General features: G+C 38.6%; 1 protein-coding gene across 2 annotated transcripts in view; it reads right to left on the minus strand.

Annotated features, from left to right (window-relative positions):
- The window catches only part of PPP2R5E (protein phosphatase 2 regulatory subunit B'epsilon), a 72089-nt gene that overhangs the window by 9742 nt on the left and 37884 nt on the right, over positions 1 to 24463 (minus strand). For both annotated transcript variants that reach the window (XM_063159765.1, XM_063159766.1), the window contains exons 3-9: positions 20994 to 21190; positions 8794 to 8895; positions 6102 to 6194; positions 2020 to 2150; positions 1876 to 1935; positions 1115 to 1223; positions 90 to 143 (exon numbers count right to left, since the gene is read on the minus strand). In XM_063159765.1, coding sequence (XP_063015835.1) covers positions 90 to 143; positions 1115 to 1223; positions 1876 to 1935; positions 2020 to 2150; positions 6102 to 6194; positions 8794 to 8895; positions 20994 to 21190 — 746 coding nt within the window. The remainder of the gene's footprint in view (positions 1 to 89; positions 144 to 1114; positions 1224 to 1875; positions 1936 to 2019; positions 2151 to 6101; positions 6195 to 8793; positions 8896 to 20993; positions 21191 to 24463) is intronic.

Genomic DNA, 24463 nt, shown 5'->3' on the forward strand with positions numbered 1-24463 from the left:
AAGGAAAAGGAAGTTAGATTATTTTGTTTTTCTCTCTGCAGGGTAAATCATTCATAGTGAAAAAAAAAAAGTATGAAAGAAATATTTACTGGTTCTGTGAGTGAGGGGTCCTTCTCCAGAAACTGTACTATGCAATACGCCAGCTGTGAAGAGGTAACAATTTCCAAAAACAAAATTAGAACATTTCTATAAAGAAACAACAAAACCCCAACCTTTTAAAAAGAAAAACTTAAGGCAAGATGCTATTCAGCTCTCTCAAACTACATCCAGTTTTAGACTGAGATGGACAGTTTGCACTGTGCAAATCCATTCAAAGTTCAGTTTATAAGAAACAAGTTTATAAGAAACAATGTTCTATAAAACAACAAAAATCAGAGCAACTTGGGAATCTAAATACAGTCATACAAGCAATGTTTTGAAGCTTCTGATACTCTCTTAAAGTGCAACTTTTTACTAATTTTATACAGCAAAGTCATGAGAATTCTTGCAAGATGAGTCGACACAGCTAAAACCTGGAATAACATCTTTAGAAAGCAAAGCTTTGTCACCAAAAGAAATACTGAAAATTTTCACTATCTGAGAATGAGAGAGAAAGGCAACAGGTAGCAGCTATCAGAGGAAAAATTACATCATGAAAACTGAAGGTATAAAAAGATGTATGAGAGCATAAAGGCAGTATTAAGCAATCTGTGAGGGAGAATATTAAATGAAAAAGTGTGGGTATTAGTATTCAGAAGGTTGCCAGGGTGAAGAAGAGCCTTGACAGGACAAGACTAAGGAAACCCAAAAATCCTCTTGGGAGAGAGAATGGGAAAGGCAAAATTGTGAGAATGAGAAAAGAGCAGAGAGGAAAACCAAGAGAGAGAGCTTAACTAATAATAAAATTTCCAAACTATTACAGAATTATGTTATGCTTTTAATTACCTAATCAGAATAGAAGCTAGATACTTCTCATACAAAAGATACTGAATTAATTTTGAAAAAAATCAATTGTATTTTTTTTCCATTTAGAATTCCCCTCCCCTTTTATGTGCATGTAATTAAATTTACAAAGCAACCTTTAAAAATATACATATAATTCTTACTGAACAGAAAATATTTTCATAATTTCTACCTGTGCATGGAAGAGTGATAAACTCCTGACTGTGTGTAAAGGGATCAGCACCTTCACCAGAAACTGTTTATGCTCTGCCTTGAGAGGTAAAGCAAAACCATTGATAATACTGGAAATGAGAAAAGAAATATTTGTTAGTGTCATCATCACCACAGATAGCATTACTGAGGTCTGAACAAGCACTTTCTAGATTAAAAGATTTTTAGCAGTCAGCAGCTGTTTACAAACAGCACTTGTAAACAGCTGCTTTGGTCCTGCCTTTGGCCCTCCTTTATAAACAGTATTAATCTATATTAGCAGGGCACTGCATATCCAGGTAGCAATCCAGCTCCCATTAGGAATAATCACATAAACAGCTGCACAAACCTGCTGCCAAACAGAGAAGACCTTGTCTATGTGGTCTGTAAATTCATCTGAGCAAGGTGGTCTTGAGTAACTAACCCACCAAAATTAGATTCACTCAAAACATCCCCTCTGCTAAGTGTGCTCAAAAGAAAACAATCCTCCAGCATGTAAGGATGAAGTGTGCAGTGTTTAATGGACTCACACACACAAAATCAACCCAACACTTTGGCTGTAACTTGTAGTTAGATATTCTTGGCAAAGATGTGACAGAGATTTGCACATGGGCTTAAAGATGAGCGTGTGCACACATCTGTTTTCAGAGTCAGGGATTATCATAATACTTTTTCCAAATCTGACACTACCCTGACGTGTCCAAAGGGAAGTCTGAGTTAGATAATAAATAAAGACTCCTTTACCTTCCTAAAATTTCCAACAGCTCAGCTACGCCATTGAAGTGTTCAGTTTCATAAACAAATCTAAAAAAAGAAAAGTTAAATATAAGCAATATATCAGTTTCCTAAAGGGTTCATAAGTGAAAAGCTCCTTCTTCCACAACTTACCGTAGAAAAATATTATTAATCTGTTTTCGGATAAATGCTCTAAGGCCCAGGAACTTGCCATAAATTCTGTGCAAGACTGTTTTTAGGTAGTCTCGTTCCCGAGGGTCTTCACTGTCAAACAGCTCCAACAGCTGTGTTTAAAGGAAAAAGAGAGCTGAAACAGGAGACATTTGACAAGCAGGACACAACAGACTTCTGTATGAAACTGAATTCATGAAAACACATGAGTCAAAGAATGTGACATCCATGGTACCCCAGGAGTAGATAACCAGGATTAAAAAAATCTGCTGGAACCTCAGTACAAGATAATGAAACTCAGAAAAATAAATTTGTGATTGCTGCCCATCTTCTCCCCAAAAATAAATATGGTAAGACAGTTTGCCTTTTACCATCCACCATCCCCTGACTCTGCAGAACCAGAAGGTCCTCATTTGCTCTAACACTTTGTTCTCACAAGGTTGTGTCAAGGTCACATTTTTCTAATTGCTTGTAATTCATATGATGAGCTCTTAAGCCTTCCTAGCGATTGCATGGCCCTCATGCTGTAGAAAAACTCAAAAGGAAGTCCATGCCAGCACTGGATCTGCTGCTGTGGGATCTCCACCAATTGCCACAAATCAAAAGCATCACAGGGAATTAATCCTTCACTTTGAACAAAATGGTGATTTCATTATCAATGCAAATTAAAAAACCAAAACAAAACAACGAATAAAGGAAAAAAAAAAAAAACAACAGGAAACCCATGTTTACTAAGTAGCTCTTAAATGGTTCTGTGAGACTTAGCCAAGAAAGAAGATGTTTTAGTATGGTATTGTACAAAATGTATCCCAAACACTGACACCTGAAGCTGCATGAAATGAGCAGCAGGAATATCACCTGCAGTTCTTTGTTTTATTCCCCTTGAATCCTCTGCCACCAACAGTATGAGCTTTCCCTTAGCCACCCTCCTCATTTTTTTTTTTGTGACACCACAACACTGGATATTCTGGTGGATGTTTGGAATAAATGCAGAGGTAAACTTTAAAGCAAAAAGCACAACCAACTGCCACAAATGTGCAGAAACCAGGGAATTTTAGGTAATTTTTAGTAATCATTGGCAACCAGTATCTGTCTTGCATGAAAAAAAGCAACTGAACGAGTACCTGTCTTGCAAGAGAAATAGAGAGATTGTCAAACAGGTCTTAAAAATGGGTAAGATGCTGTCAGAAAATCATTACAGGAGTGGCAGAAAACAAAATTATCTTAGATTCACAAACAGATAAATTATAAAATACCTATTGCAAGTAGATATGTCAGTGTATGCATGCTACACCTGATCTCTGTTAAGCTGCTATATAACTGTGAGGAGGTGAAAAAAGATAAGAAAAAATATGATTTAAAGTTGCTAGGCTGTCTGGGGTTTTGCTTTCTAACATCCAGGTCTAGGACTGATGCACACATTCTTCCTCATTGTTTGGAACATTTCTGCAGCTTGAAGTGAGAGCTCACTGTATCTTCCTTGCAGTAAGAAAGAATCTGTGGTGGGGATTTCATGAGGGAAGTATGAGGTTTGTCAGCTGCCCTCCAGAGGTTACAAACACATTGCTCTCCTCAATTAGTTCTGGATTTAAATAAATAAATAGTCACCTCATCCATCCCCAAATAGCACATTTCAGCCTAAGACAGCAAACAGCTGGAAGCACTTAGGTTTTTTGTTTTCTTACTGGATTGAAAAGTATTTATATTTCCAGTTCTCTTATGCAGATCCTCTCTGGAAACATTGCTAAACTGAGTCTCTCATTAAAAAAAAAAAAATAATAAGACTATTATTTTGCTATGTCCAATTGGTTTTCAGGTTTCAACAATTAAGTCTTATTTTTATGAATTAGCAGCAAGACTTCCATAATTTATTTTGACTATTCTAAACATACATAGAAAAAGGAAATTAATTTTCCAAAATAGCAACCTACATAACAGAGACTTGTGGATATATTTGAATAGTATGTCTCTTAGCAACCACTGCCAACCATTTCAAACTGTACATAAGCAGGCTTTAGAAGTGAACAGCTACACTGGTAAATACAGTATTTTATTAAAACATACAGCTGAAAGCCAGAACCACAGCTATACTTAATAAAAGAAAGCAAAAAGCAAGTAAACAAGCAAAAAGCTTGAAAAAAGTCCATTAAAAAGTGAACATTTTCCCTTTTTTTCATACAGGCATCCTTACTGCCAAGAAACACATCATTAAAATTAAAAAAAAATTAATTTTGAGAAAAAGCTGATTCCAAATACTCCAAAAGTCCCATTTGTGTTGTCAGTGTCACAAGACACCAAAATGCTTCATGTTCTTCAGTCTCAAACTGCTGTCCTGTGTAAGGGATCTGCAGGTACTCAGGAGTTACTCCTGACACAACAAACACAATAGGGAGTGGAAGGACACCCCAATTTCCTACAGCTCACCAAAAAGTATGTACACACGTGGAAATACAACTATTTATATGTAGTGTGTACATCTGTGTGTGTATATATATATATATATATATATATATGTGTGTGTGTGTGTGTCTGAATAGAACTTTTTCTAGAAAAATGTGAATTTTAAATTGACACTGTGCACAGCAATATAAAAATGTGCATCACCAAACCCCATAAGAACACAAGAATCCTTAGAACTCCTTTGCCTTCTTAATTGTCATACCATGTTTTCTGATATGCAGGTTTTAAAATCTCATATTCCCCTCTTTCAGTAGATAATATTCTTCCATTTAGTAGATTTAAGGAAAACTAGCAGGATTTTTAAAAAATTTAAAAATCCTTGGTTTAGACCCATTCTCCTGTGCCAAACTGACAGTTTTGAATGTCTTAAAAGGGTTGAGTGGGATGTTGCCAGTCATGACCAAGTTCAGCAGCACAGAACAGGAGCATCTAAGAATTATTTTTCCTAGATTTTGAAGGAGAGCACATGTATTCATCCTAATGCAATCCTGCTCTATCTAATCAAACCAAAACCAGCCAGAAAAAACCTGTCAGGAGTGATCTGCCATGCATATTCTTTTATCCCCACCAGGTACTGGATGAACACATTGGTGCACCTCCTTGTCAAATCAGTACTGAGATGAACAAAAAGGAAACCACCAGAGGTTTGATCCAGATGAAAAATGCTCTTGTGTTTAGGAGAAGGATAAAGGAAAAATTTAAGTATATCCTATTGCCTTTGTAGGATGAAGAAGGTCTTGTGATATCAAGAAGAAAACTGAATTATCTTCTTTGAAACTTTGAATGTAAGGACAGAAATTGCTCTGTTCACTCCATTTTTCAGGTATTCTTCATCCAGACAACACAATGAACAGTAAAAGCACAACTTTTACTGCCTGAGCAGTACAGGGAAAAATAAAAGCTCCATGAGTGATAAGGGGCAAGAGAAAGGTCTTCAAAAATGCCGAGTCTCTCCTGCCAACTCCAAGTTGCTTTTTCATTCAAGTGACAGCCTGCAAGGAAACTCCATTTTCTAACTAAATAGCAATCTTTCTAAATTCCCCTGATTTTCACAAGCAAGCTACAGACAGCATCAAGCACAAAGTTCTTTCTGACTTTGCAGTTACACAAAAACTCACAAAGGGAAAACAAAACCCAAGTCAGGCCTGTTCTCAAATCTGAAGACAAAAAAATGTATCTGTGGAGTGTCCTGGCTTACCCAGAAAACAAAAGTATAAAAAATACTAAGACACATTAAAACTGGTGTTTAAGTAGTCTCTAGATTGAGAGAACAGCATTCTGAGACTACTTGGTGGGAAACTTTTCATTTCTCAACAGTTACTGTTTCAGCTCTGTCTCAAAACCAGAAAGTCAAATATTTTGACTGAGGTATTGAAACTGGATCCAAACCATCTATTTTATGTATCTATAGTAACAAGCTGACATATAAACACACACACCTTTTTCCATTTCCTCCACAGATTGAAAACTTTCATTGTAGATGCTGGCTTAGCCTTTTTCTGTTGCAAATAAAGTTATACTTTCAAATTCTAAACTAAATCTTTTTAAAGGATTTTTTTTCCCCAAAAGCAGCACTAAGCCTTAAAGAAAACACACCAGCTTACCTGCAATACAAATTTCTGATCTATGTACTTTTTGGCAATGCTGGGCTGAAATTCTTGGCTTTCCAAAAATCGTATGAAAAACTCATATACAAGCTGCAAAAGAAAAAAATAAACAAAACATGGGTTTAATTTATGACTTGATTACTCTTTATATTTTTAGTATTTCCCTAAATTATTTTATTAAAGATTAAGTGCTTATTTTTCCCCAGTACAAAGGGTTTAAAAAATGGAAAAGATTTTTCTCCTTTATTAAGTTACCACCTTTTAGTTAAAATTAATTACATGAGCTTTTTAAGCTGCCTCTGCTTATTTAACTCCAGTCAAAGACATTTCATCACCAAGAACAGGCACTGCCATCTTGTAATGCTTGTTATCATCTTGTAAAGCTTCCCAGAGTAATTGGGAAGCACATTTAAACTGCCCTCTGAACTGCTGAAGTCACATCAAATACAGACATTACAATTCTGAAGGGGTTGGTGAAACAGTTGGAAATATTTAAATTAAATTAGAAACTGCTTAGAGTAGTGTTCTAGTACAACTTGAAACACAGAAGAAGAATACAAACCAGAATTTATTCAGAAGTTCCTAAGTTACTGTAAAGATTAGCCTCAGGGCTGGAGAAAATCTGCTTATTTTCATGCAATTCCATCTCTACCTAAACTCTTCAGTGGGACAGCAAGACTTTTCATTTAGTGGAGAAAAAGAAGAGTATAAAAAGCAGGGAACAAGGAAGTGAAGTGAAACAGAGACTGCTGTGGCCTCATAAGACAGCAACTCTGATCTGTCACTGATAATGAGCCAACAGCCAGCCATTCTCTTTGCAGAACCTTTTCATAAAGAGCAGCCACTGAAAACTACTTCCTTTTTGTCTTTAGTAAGTATGAATATTGATACTGAAAGGAGAAAGGAAGCTTAAAAAGTACATTTTAAAATCATTTTAAATTTTTCCATGACAGAAATATGCTGCAAAACTGCTGCTGGTACTTTATAACAGTGTTCTCTGACTTCCCAAAGGAAGCAGTAGGAAATCAAAAAGCAGGAGAGAGGTTTAGAAGTAAGTTGTGGGAAAAGTGACAGCTTACATAACACCAACATTAAATCATCAGGAAATCAATTCCATTGACTTTTCACAAATACTTGGGTGAATTTCTTCTTGACAATGCTAAGTCATCCACTGGATAAGAAATTCCCTCATTTCCATGCAAGTAATGACTTTTTGAACTACAGCACCAGTGTCACTGAATGTGCTGTTTCCAGGCAGGCACAGCTCCTCAGAGCTGCCTTGAAGTTTTGAAGATTCTTATTTTTTGTGAAATTTAAATATAAATGAGGGATGAACCTACATTTCAACAGATTCTGAATTAGAGAGCACAAAAGAGTGGAAAAAAAACCCTCACAGGATTGTGCATGCAACTGTAAAATAGAATCCTCATTTCAGGCTGAGATCAATTCTGCTTCTTTGCTCACAAAAACTCTTAAACTCCACAAACTGTTACTCAAGCAAACTTCCTGTAAATTTACCAGTGGTGTGAGTCATTATCCTGACTAACAGACACAGCATCTTCATCTATATTTTCTATAAAGGAATTTACTGCATTAGTATCAAGGATATTTTCTCCAGTTTAGTTTATGTTCTTCACTGAAAACTGCAGAACAATAGAATGGTTTGGGTTGGAAAGGACATTAAAGATCACCTCATTCCACCACTCCTGCCATGAGCAGGGACAGCATTCCCAAGACCAGGCTGCTCATCCAACCTGGCCTTCAACACTCCCAGAGATGGAGCAGCCACAGCTTCTCTGGCAACCTCTGTGCCAGGCCCTCAGAACTCAAGAGCTTCTTAATAAAGTGTAATCTGAATCTCTCCTTGTCCTGTCACCATCTGACCATGTAAAAAGCCACTCTCTCCCTTGTTATTTTATAATCTCCTTTTCCAAGCACAGGAAGGCTGCAATGGGGTTTCCCTGGAGCCTTCTCCAGGATGAACAACCCCTGCTCTCTCAGCCTGTGCTCACAGGACAGGTGCTCCAGCCCTCTGATCATCTGTGCACCCTCCTCTCTGGACCCACTCCAACAGGCCCACAATTTTCTTGTGCTAATAACACCAGACCTGGATGCAGTGTTATTCCACATGGGGGTCTCAAAACCCCTTGTTTTGACAAGTGAAATTCAGAGAAAGGGATGCTACTGAGCGAGCTTGATTCCTGCTCCAAACACCTGGGAGCAAACCTTGAGGAGAGGAAGGAGGACTTAGATAGGGATGCAGCTTCTCATTCATTTTTCTGATCAGCTGCCAACACCTGTGCACTTTCCTATGAATATTAACCACCCTCAATAAAGCAAAACTGCCAGCAGTGTCATCCTCACAATGCTCTTGCTGCAGTTGTTGAAAAATACTTGTGCATCAAAGCAGTTGGGAAAGCAAAATAATTTTTAAATCAGTGAAGGAAAACAGGAATATGAGGGACACCATCAATTTAATTTTGAAAGAAAGCTTTAACATTTTAGAAATATCACAAAGTTCTCTCCCTTCTCTTTAGGTACTATATTAGAATCATAGAAAAGTATTAATAAATGTTAGTGTCTCACAGACTAGTTCTGATTCACAGGTTAAAAAAAAAAAAAAGCTGAGAAAATTATTAGATACACCAAACAATGACAAGAATTTCTTCTGAGGTAAATAACCAAAAACCTGTAAGTGCGGCCACGATGCCTCCAGGGTGGGCTCATCTTCTTCTGGATCAAATTCATTGCTGTCACTAGGTGGGAGAGTTCTGAAGATATTGCAAGATACCTGAGAAGGCAAAGAAAGGAGGATGAGATCCATTCTGCAAACAGGTCATAGATTTCAGGACCCTGTATGTCTGTACCTGCTCCATCCTCCATCACTCACACTGTTTCTTTTTCCTGCTGACAAGGATCTTTAGCAGCAGCACAGGGCTAACTAAGGAACCTGACACTTCACAAACCTGCCACCAGCCTTGGCTTTTCTCCTTTCTTGTGATATCCCAGCATTACCCAGTCTGCCACCATGTTCCACCAACATGTAATTCCCAATCCTGATGGGATCAGTGGGAGCCAGGACTGCTTAGGAGTTGTAGGAAATACCATCAACTTGTGTTTGTAAGTGTTGTCATACAGCATTTGGTTATTTTTATCTGTACAGAGAAACATTAATGATTAAGGTCTCATCTGTCAGCACTCGCTAGGAGTTGCCAGTGCTACTCACACATTAAATGCTTGGACACCTCATGCCAAGTGCAGAACTTGGTACTAAATGAAAGCAAATAAGAGTATTTGCTCGACACTTAGCCTACATTTTATTTCATGGCTGGCTCGCTTTGCTTAATCTTATTTAGAGGTACTTTGGTGAGACTGCCTGGCTTTGTGAGGTTCATGCTATCAGCACAGACTGAGCCAGAGAGCTTTCCTGGGTTAATTAGAGTGCTGAATGGAGCGTACAGCTTATTATGCAGCAAATCTGATAACTGCAAACATGCTGGAGGGCCCCTCTGCACTTGGAAGGTGATGATGTGCCTTCCCTGCTCTGCTCCTGCGCATCTGACCCAGCCCTAAGCTGGTTAATCAAACAGCTGGGAAAAGCAGCATGTTATCCCCTAATCTATACATGACCCCTTCATAGTAGTTCAGACAAACTAAGCTATTTAAGACACAAAACTAGTATGTTCTTCAGCACCCTTGGTTATTTTTCCAGCCTTTTTGTTCCTGTAAATGTTTTAGTCCGTAAGGAGTACTTTCAGTATGCTGGCAGCTTAGTGAGAAGGGCACTTTAAAGTCCACAGTTTAAATACTATCCAAATACTGATAAAACCAGATTTAAATAGGGTGAAGTTTTAAGAATTTGCAAGACAAACTGATTCAGGCACTGCAAGAACAGGAAGATGAAAGAGGCAAGTGCAGGAAAGCACAGGTGGTGCACCTGAGTGAGGGATGTTCACTGAACACAAAAGAGTGAGCAAGGCAAACCAGTGAGCACAGAAAACAAGAGGCCACTCTGGTTTGTGCTGGGACTTGTCCCTTCCTGCCACAAGAGGGTGTGTGCCACTGCAGTTCAGTCCTGCAGGCTCCACAGGAGCCCCTCTCTGTAAAGCTCAGCGCTGCTTTCAGCCTGGAGAGGCTCAGCAATTCCCCCTGCCCTGTGCCACAGCACAGAGTGACTGCCAGCACTCACTAGGAAATGATCTTCTCCTCCCTTCTCCTGCCTCTTCCCCAGCTCATTCGCTTCTCTCGAGAGCCCCTTCATGAAGAGACATTTCTAATCTCATGAGAGGTCAAATAACTATTCCAGGAATACATACATGTTACAGTTTGTCTTTCCTCAAGGATTCCTCAGCTCCTCCTTCTACTATCCCTGATACGAAAACACAGGGAGAGGAGGAGTGATCACAATTAGCAAGACAGAGTTTCTATGGTAGAATAGACAGCCCAAAGGATTCCCAAGTAAAAAGTGGGAAATGTACCTTGAATACAAAGATTTGCGATTCTAAAATACTTAATCAAGCATTTTTGGTAATGCTTCACAGTCAAAAATCCCAGCTCTCTCAGGATTTGGACCAAAATAAGAAACTAAGAAAATCAAAGGCAGCGCTTTTTTTTCCCCTTTTCTGCTTTAAATTTCATTTGAAACAAGAAAGAAAATTTTCTGCAAATTTAACTCTACATGTATTATTAAAATTTGTACCTACAGATCACTCATCAGCTGTTTTGTTTAGAAACTGGAACAAATACTGAATTTATGGCACAAGTAAAACCTGCAAGGGAAAGTACATACTTTCAGAATGAAGAGCTAAACAAAGACAAATTCCTGTAAGACTCAAATTAAGTCAAACCAAGCCTCAAGCAGTTAGTGCCAGGGCCTTACCAGCATGACAGAAGTATGAGACGTTCAGCAACAATTAGCTGAGTTCCAGCACAGACACCTAGATCTTGAGCTTGGGACAGAATTAGTATGATCTCTGGAGAGTGCCTATTAAAAAATGCCAGTCTCAAGGCAACCCAAAAGCAGGTTTTTTTGCATAAGAAAATTAACATGCAGGAGTAAATGCAATGCAGGCTAGAATATGGTCCTAGCATGCAGTTTGCTCTCTTTAATTTTCTGGTTTGCATTAGGAGCAAAGATAAGCTATGTGGAGCCAAAATGCAGATATGCTCCTGAGGAGAACAGACAGAACAGGTTATCTTTAAGTGATTTCCCCAGGTTATCATAACTTTAGGAGATAATGTGTGCCATTACAGTTACATTAATCACCACAACACAGCACGATGGCTCATTTACATGCAGTGTCAATTTATAGCAAGCTTATCTGAATCAGTAGCCTCTGGGTGGTTAATGTTTATAAGCCTCTAAGGGAGAACTGAAGACAACAAGTCCTTCCATGCATGAACTGCCCAGCTGTACTTTGGAGACCCTGACAGCCACCACACAACACAGGAACATCAGATCTGGAAAGACTTTTCCTCAGATAGGCATAAGGCAGCTATTTAGAATTGATCCCTGGGCCCAAGCAGCATGCCAAAATTCCTTCAGCTGGATGGCTGAACCATTTCTCTCTCCTGACCTTGCTTGGATCATCAAGGCAGAGGACATGGCTGCCAGCCTGCAGACACAGTCCCCAGGGGATCCTGTCCCACAGCCAGCACAAATGACCATGGATCAATAGTGACTTCCATCTGCCGCCGATTAGGAACGCCTCCAAGCCCAGATGATCCTTTTGGAAGGCAAACCAGAACTCCAGTATTCTAGAAAGTCCTATCAAGACAGATGCCCCTTCTCTGTCCTCAAAAACACCTGCACCCTCTTCTCCATGGCTGTATCTTTCAGAAGCACACACCAAACTGGGTGTGCAAAGTCCACCAGAGCTCCTCCACCATGCACAATCTCAACACCCAAGTGCCAGAAACCAACTTAACAAGCAATTCAATCTATCCACTGGCACTGAACCAAAAACCAGTGCTGAAATGACAGATTTCCAGACTGGAGATGCACAGAAACCTCTGAGCTCTGTGTCAATGAGGCACAAGTCACAGAACCATGGAGTGGTTTGGGCTGGAAGGGACCTTTAAGGTCATCTCCTTCCACCACCCTGCCATGGGCAGGGATGCCACCCACTAGACCAGGCTGCTCCAAACCCCATCCAGGATGGCTTTGAACACTTCCAGGGATGGGCAACCTGTGCCAGTGCTTCACTTGCCCTCTTAATAAAGAATTTCTTCTTAAGATCTGACCTAACTCCAGCCAGATGCAAGACCAAAACTCTCCCAGGCAATTACAAGTCAATGTCAATTTGTTAAAAACAAACAAGGCAGGGAAGGCTGCTCTGTAACCCCCGCCCCCAGAGAGTGAGCTGCAATTTCTGAACAAATCTGATTGCTGCTACCTGGCAATGCACAACCACAAAATTAGGAATATACAGGTAAAAGCATCAAGCTTCAAGATACCTTTATCACCACATTTATATTAGAAATAACTTCTAGAAAAGAAGGTAGTAAGATGCTCAAGTGTGAAGTCAAAATTCGTGTTTTGGGAAGTCCTCTCCTTGTCCCTCACTGGAGTGCTATAAAAGTGACAACACTGCAACAGAAACACTTCACAAATTGAATTGCAGCTGAGCACTTCTACTCTGTGCTGTTTGAAACAAAGATTTTTATCAGTAATAGTCTTCCTGAATGAAAGCTGAAATGAAAACAAACACACACACTGCAAAGTTTAATGTATTCTCTATATAAAAGCAGGGTAAGTGGATACCCATTTAGCTTACAGGGAACACCTGTTCTTCAATTAAAAATATGTGGAATCATCCAAAAAACCCCCATGTACATATAACATTGAAACCCAGTATCTCTGCTCACAATGTTTAAACTGCTGTGCATAATAATAACAGAGAAGCAATAAAATGTAATTAAGTCATAACATGAAGCCATCTAACCTGGAGACAACACTGGCCCCCAGAAAAGACACTGCACTTGTACTTCTGAAGCATATCTGCATATGTGGAGTTTTTCAATATCATTTACAGATTTACATACCCTAGAGCCTGAAGTAAGTACTGCAGTCACTCAGCTGTAATCTTTCTGTAAAACCCGCTGAATTGTTCCCAGAAGTTTGACTACAGAACATCTTACAAAATGTAGTATCTAATTTTACCTTAAAAGATTATAAACTGTTCCACCAGCTCTCTTTTCCTAAAGTTTCACTGCTAATTTAGCTACAGCACTGTTTCTGATCTCAAGGTTGAATCTGCCTGATACCCTGTTGGTTCTTGCTAAGGCACCAGATCTCTTTTACACCTGTATATATATATTTGCATATGCAGTATGCGTCTATCTATAGATAGGTATTTTTATATAGACATAACTCTCAACCTCTGTGGCGTTAAATGGAAAAACAAAGCTCCTAAACCCAGGCAGTTGTTGGTTTCTCTGTTTGTTTTTAATCCTGTGATTATTTTTGCTTCCTTCCTTTGACCTCCCACCTGTGCACAAGTGCACTGAGGTATATATAAAAAGCCAGACCATCTCCCTCTTTTCTCCTGCATGTTGCCATATTAATTTATCGACATTCACCTCTTTGAACAGTGCAGCCTACCAGAAATTCATATTAAGATACTCATGATAAGCAATCCACAATGCTCAGGTTCTTTTCTGCACCACTGCTTGCCTGAATACAGTCTTTCAGGGCTTAATATTATGTGCTTTCTTTTGCCCAGAAGCATTACTTTTGACTTGGCTGCATCAGAATGAACTACACTGGATTGTGAACACAGTCAACAATCCAGATCACAGGCTGGGGGGAAAACAGTTCTTCTCATTTTCCCTTGACCTTTAAGTCTTCTAAAAATTCAGTCAATAACTTGCAAGAATTTAGCTCTGGATCTGGGCTCCTAAACTTGTTAGCTTACCCTCACCCACTTCAGTGGTGGTGTCAGCTTCCATCCATACAGATGAGGAAGCAGCAAACCTGAGATCCTTGGGCAATGCTTCTCCTGGCAGAACTACAACAGGAGTGAGTTTGTAGGAGAAAACAGCTGGAGCTCAGGTGCAATGTCCACACCATGTGGGTTTATAGAGGGAGGAGCTGCTTTCTAGTGATACCTTGCACTGAAAAAATCAGTAGCTATACTCCTGCAGTGGATGCTTTGCCCAAAAGAAACCCAATTTACAAACACCCTGAAACTCCTCACAGAACCACAGAATGGTTTGGGTTGGAAGGGACCTTATAAATCATCTAATTCCAATCTGCCCTGCCACAGGCAGACATTTTCCACTAGACCAGATTGCTTCAAGCCTCATCCAACCAGGCCTTGAACAATTCCTGGGATGGGGCAGCCACAGCTTCTCTGGATAACCTGTGCCAGTGTCTCACCAAGCTAACAGTGAAGAATTCCACCCTAACACGTAATCTGGCCCTGTCCCCATCCAAATTCAAGCCATTATTCTTTGTTCTCCCCTTCCAGTTTAAAGCCACCACCCCTTGTTCTAATCTTGTTCACTCAGACAAGAACCAAGGTGGATTATGACACTTGGATCTGAATTAGAAGTGTTAGCTCAGCCCCAGCCCTGGGTACAACCTCCTCCCTGCTGGGAACTGGAGCTCTGCAATTCCACTCTGGGTCACCCAGACCCAAACTATATCTGGGTACCCTACCAGTAACCCCATTCATCACTATCTCCCTGTAACTAAGTTTTCAGATGATTCAATGGAAGAATTATTTACTTAATATGTGCCAATGTAATTCTATAATACAGTCTGAAAAATCATAGCAGTAGCTAAGTACCTTGCACAAATTAAAGCATAGCACCAGCAGAAAGAGCCCCTCACCTCTAGAGCAGGCAGGAGATCAAGTGAAAGCCTGCCAATGAATGAACTTGAACTCTAGACAGCATTGCAAAACTCATGCTGTCCTGGACTCCAAACTAAAGAACAAAACATACAATTCAAAACTCAGGAAAACAATCCCTCAGAAGCAGATTAACACTGTGCTTGTCTGTAGGCAAAATGCTTTAAAGGCTGACACAGCCAAAATAGGGTGTGGGGCTGTAAAGATCCTTTAAGTAAATAAATAAATAAATACAGCTCAAGTGTTTCTTGAACAAGAAAAGTGTTTTCCCAGTTTATTTCTCTCCTTCAGACCCAGTCACTGCACTGTTATGCAGACAGAGCCTGACAGATGCAAGGCCCATGTAACCAACCACAGCAATAATGGATACAGGGAAATGTAATTACAGACTGTCCAGAAAAATTATTAGGGACAACTGCTGCAAGAGGAGCTGCCTCCAACTGATTTTCTGAGAAGGGCACAAAACATCAGAGCCTCTTCTTTTAATAAGCATTGTACATTTAATATGAGCTAGGAGTATAAAGAATGTGAGCAACAAAAACATCTAACAAAAGTATTTAGAAATAATGCACAAAAGGAATCAAAGGTAGATTCTTTTCTTGCTTCTACAGAATTGCTAACCCCCACATTAAAGAAAGAAGAACAGAATGTAAAATATTATGTGATTTTTACGTGTTTTTTTTTTTTTTTTAACAATAGCATGTTTGCTCCATTATGGCTGCATCTACATGACAATTTTTAATCAAAAAACATTGGGGGGGGGGGGGGAAATCAAAGGACATTGCATTTTCCTTCCAGCATTTCAGGTACCTTCCAAATCCCTTCTACTTCCACTGAGTCAAGTTCAAGATTAATTTTACAGAATTCCTGAACTTATAGAAGATTCCCATTAGAAAGGGATATGATTTGTCAATTCTTGTGAGAGCATATGATTTCATTGTTTTTCCTTAAACTCAAAATGACATTCATTTTCTGTTTTGAAATCTAATGCAAGAATCAACAGGAACATGCACACAGGTTTTTTGTTAAATCAAAAAAGGTAAGACTGAATATAGGTGGATCTGCAGAAAAATCTCTATCCAAGAACATTTTAATACAGAAACTCTGAAGATGTCACACTTAGTCACAAGACACAGCTAAAGCTATAGAAAATATAAAAACCATAATGCCTATGAAGTCTAACAGCTAGAACACTTCCTAAAAATAGGTTGCTCAACATACTAAAAAAATCATGGCTTAGCAAGATATTCTTTATGTTTAACGGGTCTGTCACAAACAAACTCCTGAACAGACTCTGCCCTCACATCTGTTGAGACAAACCTGCAGTAAAAACCAATGCAATCTCTCCAGATTTATGTCAGTAGAAAGAGAGGATAAAAAAAAATAAAACCAAAACCAGAATCTGACCTTTAAAATGCATTTTTTGTGTTTATTTGGGTATTGATTTAACCAAGTTTCTTTCCCTCTGTTGCTTAACACAGCTTCTACACCACATGACATCTCCTATGATGTTTCACTTGGGCTGAACAGAAATTACAGTCTTATTTTACTCAATTTGCCATTACAGAAAAGATAAAGATGACAATGGGAAGCCAGAGGCATTTCAGCACTTAGAAAAGAGAACAAAGTATCACTACTCCATTCTAAAAGCTGGATCTGAAGAGAGTTTCATTAGCCATCTCCTGTGGGCTGGCAAACACACACTGATGTGTAAACCTCAGGGCCCAGGTCTACAATTTCTAAAGAAGCAAATAGGAGAGCTGAAAGGTTGCTTACCAACAAAGAGATTCATCCAGACATCTCATTTTAACAGCTTGTCAATTTTTTTGTTCATTTTTCAAATTAAATAGATGAGTTTCCTCAATCTATGTCTTAACATCCATAAAGCACAAACAGTCCTACCACATACACCCTTCAGGACACCACAGATAAAAACAAACATTTATTTCCTTCAACTACCACTGCTTAATCTACCAGCAAAAATCAGTATCATTAGTTAAAGCCTCCACATTTTGCTCAGACAGGAATAAATTTTAGATTAAGTGTCCAATTATTGGCTCATAAAGTCCTATTACAGGCATTTCCTTCTTAGCAGAGTGTAGCTTAATTGGCAAGGCCATTTTTCCTAAGATTTGCCTAATTCTAAAGAATGTCATCTGCCCTTCTGAACAACACATCAAACTGCAGGGGAAGCATGCTGAGCAATCCCCTCCTGAATAAATCTGTGCAGCTCATGGCCATTACCACAAATCCCAATTCCTCTCCCCATCAACTGATATTGATGACATGGTGAGGCCTCTGCAACTTGCTTTGGTGGTCATTAGGAGATTCTGGTTTATTTTATTTTTTTGAATAACAAATAACATGCTAGACACTGTATCAAGCTATAGAGAGTGGTTTAAAGAAGCAGATTTGCACACAGGTTGAGAAACAGCCAAGTGGTTTCACATTTAGCTATATACAACATCATACCACATGATCAAGAGAAGAAGATGAAAACATGTGATGTTACAAGCATGGATAAAGCTTTTAATGGCATAAATTTTAGATGGCATGAAAAACATCTCTAAATTATCTGGCTGCCACAAATTACTTTTTCAAACCCTTATATTTTAGAAATCTCAGCTCTTCTAAAGAATTCTACCGGCAACTTTTTCCTAGCCCAGTATGTCTAGAACCAAACAACTTTGGGTCATTAACAGAGATCATTAACATACACATACATTATAAAACCTTAAAACAAAAGAAGTCTCTTCCACATAAATTAATTTTCAAACGTTTTAGATGATTTAGAAAACACTTTAGCTATTAATCCTTCTCTGTGAATATTAGTAACTTTAAAAATACCAGTTTTTGACTGGTACACTTTTTTTTCCCTGCTTCTGGATGATGTTAAAACTCACAAAAGAACTTTTTTTCCCTTCACCTCCAAATCACAGTAGCCAAAAGGGGCAAGCAGAAAATACTAATTCTCAGATTCATAAACACTAAACATAACAGGGTAGAGATCTTTCAAAGGGACATAAAACAACTGGGCTCAGTTTTGATCAGTTTTAAGATCCTGGTCTTTCAATCAAAACACTCCCATGACAATTGTGGCAGGCAGGCAGTGGGGATGCTAATTTGGTCAGAACACAGATATTGCTGTTTTCTTCACTGGTCTGAGACTGTCAATGTGACAGCTCCCTTGTGAACCCAGCTGGAGACTTTGGTGAAAATCCCCAAAAGCACATGAAGGTGGTAGCTGCACTTGTGAAGTCAACTGTGCACATTTAAGTCTGTCTCAGTGCATGATTATGGGCACAAAACTGCCTGAAACAAGAACATGTATTCACTGCAAAGAGTAAGTTACACCAAATAGCAGGGCTTTAGTACAAAGTGACTAATGCCATCTCTTCACCAGGCAGCATGTGCTGAAAACTCCTTCTATAGCATATTAGAAGAACTACCCTTCCCTCTAGGGCCTGTGTTCTCAAAGTGGTGAAGAAGTCTTGCTTTTATAGGCAAAGACCAGCAGGAAAAACCAGCATTTTTACCAATAGTCCATCTACAAAAAACAAAACACCTGCAAGCCTCAAAAGCCCTGGTGATGTGGTTTAGCAGAAACAGAGCAACAGCATTCACTGGGGCCATCAACAGGAATCATTCATGCATCTGCCATGGGTTCACCCCCACAAATTCAGCATCACAGCACTGCATCCTGCTCCCATGGAACACAACCACCAAAGTGGTTTTCCAGCACCCAAAACACCACTGGTTGTGACAGGCACAATCAGGGGAGTCCAGCTTTCAGATGCTTACACCTTCACCAAAGCTCAGGCGGCTGTTGCAGGCTGGAGCTTCACCCAAAATCTAAATTACAATTTACAATTATATTTACTTCAAATTTCCTCAGGAAATTCTTAAGGAATAAAAACATGTTCACTTCTTTAAATACTTAAATAATAGGCATCTTTTTACTTGTTAAAAAAAAAATCAGATTTGGGCAGTCAGGGGCCACTGGGTAGCCAGACAGAGGACATGAGAATATTCAGAGTTCTCCCCTGCTTCAGTATCCCAGCACTGAAGAGGGAACAGCCTGGGTTCAGCACCACAAATGCAAAGGAGAAGAAAGCAGAATGAAGAAGGGCATGATGCCATGAAAGGAAAAGATGAGAGAACAGATTTCTATCAAAAAGGATCTAAGTGAAACTGGAATTTCTTAAGCACCATTAGTAAATATCTGTGAAATCCACTGGAAATATTCAGGCTGTGTCTTTATCTCCAATAGATACTCCATACCATAAATACAGACTATATTTAAGGAAATTATTCAAAACCATGCTTTTCAAACTCTTTAGGCAATATATAATTTCCTTAAGTTAAAACCTGTTGTGTGAATCAATAAAAGTGACTGCAGGGACAGAAGGACATGATACAAAAGGGGTTTTACTTTACTGTTTCATAGATTATTATTTATGATTCAAATTGAACCTCATAAACAATTACAAATCAAATTCTTCTTGCTTCCTGGGGCCCAAGCTAAGGCAACACTAACTTTGAGAGTTTTTATTCAAGAGATGTTGGTGCAGTAAACAACTATAACCAGCGTCAACCCAAGAATACAACCTCAGTAACAGAAATGCTATAAAAATTACCAAATTCTTTGGGGGGATGAGTTTGGAGGCATCTGCTACACACAGAAAAAGCCCCCCATTTTATTGAAGTTATCTGTGCATCAACACCCCTTCTGGGCAAAGGGTGTGATATACTTTGCTCATCACAAGGGGTACACATCAGATCAAACTAACACATGCAAACCATTTAGATACCACAGTGCAGCACCAGCAGAAAAACTGAGAAGAAAAAAAAGCCATTCTGTATTCTGCCTGGTATGTGAATGGTGCATGAGTTCACATTGTGAAGAAATAACACAGCAAGCAGTTCATTCACAAGACTGGTCCAGTGCAGAAAGGGGCAGGAGAGGGTGAGGGAGAAGGGAAAGAATCTGAACTCATAATTACAGGCTTTCTGACAATGCATACACACAAAGAAGACATATTAAGATTTTTTCATACACCCTTAATTCTGTTTTTTTTCCTTCATGATTAACTGCTTGATGGTTCTGTCACAATTTACAGCTATTTTTAAATACTACAGACAAGCAACACAGCATGAATCTGTGTGTCAAAAAAGAAGCAAAGAGCATACACAATGCAATGCAAAAACTATTCATGTTTTTCTTCTTACAGCACATAGCCAGTGGATCCCACAATCACACAGTACTGTTAGGAAACTGTCAAGACCAAATCTGTATTTAATTAATTGCTTTCTCATTTAGAGAACAGGTTATAAGGGTTCTGTTCAGCAGCACAGAACAAACATTTTAAAGCAGTGATTGATTTTGCCAGTTGCAATGAACATTCTTCACCACAGAGCATCTGGTACTGTTTCCATTTTTACAATTAAACACTATTATTTAACAATTTATATATACAAGGTGTGGCTTTATAGTTGAGCAATCTTGCTCACTCTCACAGCCCCTGCAATGAATCCACATAACCCAACCAGGAAATTGACACAACAATCCTGTACAACATTTTTAGCATTTATTATTTTAAAATTATTATCCATGCATGCTTTAAGGTATCTGTACCTGAGGCAGACACCCAAGAACTTGGAGAAAGTTCAAAGAAAGATAAGAAACTTGCAAAAATTATTCCATTATTTACATTGGGAGGAGAGGGAAGATAGATTGGAGGAAACATGAGGGACTGTGATTTAATGGCTGCTGGCTTTCTCTATCAGGAAACAATCCAGGTTTCCTTTCATAATTTGTGACACTATAATAACCATAATCTACTTGACTTTCATTTAAAATATATAAAAATTAATATTTTTGTCATTGGAGAATTATCTCCAAGAAATGTCTATCAATAAATCCAAGCCAAAGGCATCATTTAATCCACCTACCCCAGGGGTCAATTTTGCCCACAGGGTGTAAATGGAAGTGCAAGTGGGTTTAAAAAGAGACCATGAGAAAGAAAGAACTCACCATTCTAACTACTTCAGGGTAAGTCTGCTCTGTCAAACAGCCTCTGCTTATTGTAATGTAGTCCACCAGTTCATTAAGAGTGGAGCGCTTGTATTCTTTCATTTTAAGGTCTGAAAGCGTGTCCATGAAGTCAAAAATGACACAGCACTGTTGAAGTTTCTTTAGGAACAGTTCAGGCTGCTCTGAAGATGGAACGTCTATGAAACAAGAAAGGAAATCTTTGTGAGTCTGGCATCTTATTATACAAAACAGGATTTCTTTTTGAAGATCAATTTCAAAGGAAAGCAGCATTCATACAATTCTTGTAAAACAGAGCTCAGATTAACAAATGAACCACTTACAGGAACTGTATTGCTATTGTGTGTTTGAGATCTTGAGCATATTGTAGAAGGAATTTAATCATCAACTGCCATGAGGAAAATAAAGTTCACCAAGAAAGTCCAGGCTGAAGTAGAGAATGGACACACACCAGCATTCAAGACTTAATTTTACAATAAACAACTACTTTGACTGGAGGCTGGTTTTTACCATCATTAACTTCAACTCCAAAGAAGGATGAAAGAAGCGTCAAACACATCAAGCTTGATTAATTTGTATTTCTAAAAACGCCACGTCATTTATAGCCCTGTATGAATATACATGAATACATATATATGAACACACAGCAAGGCCATAATTCCATAAACAAGTTCTGAGTTTCAGTCATTATCCCCATATTGACACTTCCCATAGCAAAATCAATTTCACTGAAACACAGTGAGGATTTTTTTCTCTGTACTGTGAACACATAACATGCATCAATAGGAACATTTTCACAAAAAATAGAACGTGCTTGACCAATAAAGTAAGCAGAACTCACTACTTTTGTTCCATTTTCTTAATTCACAGCAAATGAAAAGACTTAATACAATAATAAAAGGAATGTCAACTTCTTAGTTGTTGGTTACTTTACCAAATGCTTCAAAAGAATACAGAGGCAGCTTCATTTATCCAATGTTCATGTACACAAGAGGATAGCAATAGCAGAAAGTTGTAGAGATGAAATTCCACATTTTTACTCTGAAGATCTGTCCTCAGACTAGGGAGCTTCCTTCCAACTACCTGGTTTTATTTAGGCACCAATGCCTGCCTCAGCACCAAAATCCACTGGTTGACCTTCCTGATCTCACTTTAAAAAAAGCTTCAGTAGTAGAGAATTTGTGTTTATTTCTTAAAACCTGGACTTCTCAAAGGCCAATCTAAATGGAACTTCTCATTGCTGACAAAGAATAAGTCATAGTAAGGAATACCTGGCAAATGCTGGGAGGTGTTAGTAATTGTATGGTACTTTTAAATAGTTTTAAGACTTAAGCACCACAAATCTGTTTTGCTTAAACACAGTGCTTCAATTTAATTAAAACCAGTGCTTAAACACTAAAAAGAATAAACATGATCGCAGTACAAATAAAGATGCAACAGTTTCTTCAACCTGGTTTTGTTTACAGCACTGAAGCAGTGACAGGATTCAACAGGGAATCTACATGGCAGGAGAATCCTCCTTCTAGAAACACCTCTGGAACACTGAAGGTCCCAAAACCAGGCACCCTGAAACCATTCCACTGGCCAGGTGTCTCTCACACACTCAAACATCTCAGAGGAGGCAGAGCTGAAACCCAAGATGAGCCAAAGAGACAGAGAAACTCATTAGCCTTCACCCACAACAAAAAAGATCATTTCTATACATGACCTTTCTAAGGTTACAGCCCTACAGGACATAAAGGGCCTGGGGAAGCAGAGTTCTGTGACTGCTCTCTTGACTACTGCCTTCAAATAACAGAGATGAATGGACTTCAGAATTCACTGTTTTTAACAAGCAGGCAACAGTTAAATGATGAAACATTTCTTCCAAAGACAGCCTTATACTGTCAAGACAGCCTTATAGTGAAAAACAAAAGAAAAAGAAAGTGCAATTGATTTCTTTTCAAAAGCTTTGTTTTTAAAACTTGCACTCTTTCTTCTTTATTACACCTATAATGCACCACAGACCTTGAAAATATTTAAAAGGTATCAATACAATCAATCTTGCTACATGACCATAATGGGGTTTGGTTGCACTGTTCTACATGACTTCTACATGTTTGTTTTGACCAACAAGGACATTACAGCTAAAGAAAAACAAGCTGAAATCAAGTGGAATCCATTAGGATACAATTCAGCACAAGTTAAAACCAGACTCATATATATGACTCAAGATTACACTCATTTTAAGCAGGGTTCATATTAAATAAAAATTTTTAAATTACTAAAGCATTAAAATAAGTCATAAAAGTTTTTCTTTTTCTTTCTCCAGTTAAGTATCTGGAGGTGTGGGAACAAAACAAAAAATATAATTACATTCTTCTCAAGAAAAACCACTCTAAAACCCTTCATGAAATTCATGCCAGTCTGACTGCATCAACAGGCCATATGAACCATAGGGGAAACTAAGAAAAACCAAACCACAGCCAAGCAAAAAACCTCTAAACAAACAACAAAAAAACCTCAAAGCCCCACAGAATAAAACCCCACAAACCAATTGTTCTGGTCATATCTGCTTTTCTTTATTAAGTAAGTTGCCACTCACACTAGGGAATACAACTCTAAGAAGTTTCACTCAGTAATTTTTCTCAATGTTCCTGGGAATTTGGGGTGCCTTGGGAACAGGGGGAACCTAATGCCAGGGGGGTTTTGTACTTGGAAACAGGGGAAGTATATGAGAGTTAATATGCTTGAAAAATTAGGGGGTCCTAAGCCAAGAAAAGGGTGGCACAAATAAATAAAAGCAGTATTCCATGTTCCCAGCCTTCCCACACAGACCATGGTATTGGCTGGGTTGAGGTTCTGGGGTGGGGGTTCTTTTTCTGCCCTTTGGGGCACACACCTACAGACCCCAGAGCAGAACTCCTGAACTCCCTCATGCAGCAGCTTGGAATGAACACACAGCTCCTTACAGATGTTCACAGCTGGCTGAGGAACGACAGCAAACCCTTTATTCTCAGCAGATACTCAGAGCTTTCAATGAATTTGCTCCCATGCTAACACAGTCACACATTTAGGCCCCAAAATTTAATAACCTGCAATATTACCATTGTATCTACTTTCACATAAAAGTAGAAAATTGAGCAAGCACTCTAATAAATCTGTGTAAATACTCATAACACTTTAATAACCTATAAAATAAAATTAAAGTGACAGTATTAAGTAGCATGTGTGATTTATGTCAAATACACAGAGGAGTATACATTTATTAAAACCAAAATTTAAAGCAAGATAAATTTCTGTTTGGGTGACTGTGAGAACTCTCCTCATTTTCAGGTCTTTGCTACAATTTAATTTTCAGGCTTGTCAGTGTTCTCCTCAGCCATTTAAAACTGTTCAGAGCTTTTGAAATACAGTGAGTATTCACAGACTCAAAGGAAATCGGCTTAGTGAAAGCATGTACTAGAACATCT

This window comes from Melospiza melodia, chromosome 6, assembly GCF_035770615.1.
Source record: "Melospiza melodia melodia isolate bMelMel2 chromosome 6, bMelMel2.pri, whole genome shotgun sequence".
In the NCBI taxonomy this organism is placed as follows: domain Eukaryota; kingdom Metazoa; phylum Chordata; class Aves; order Passeriformes; family Passerellidae; genus Melospiza; species Melospiza melodia.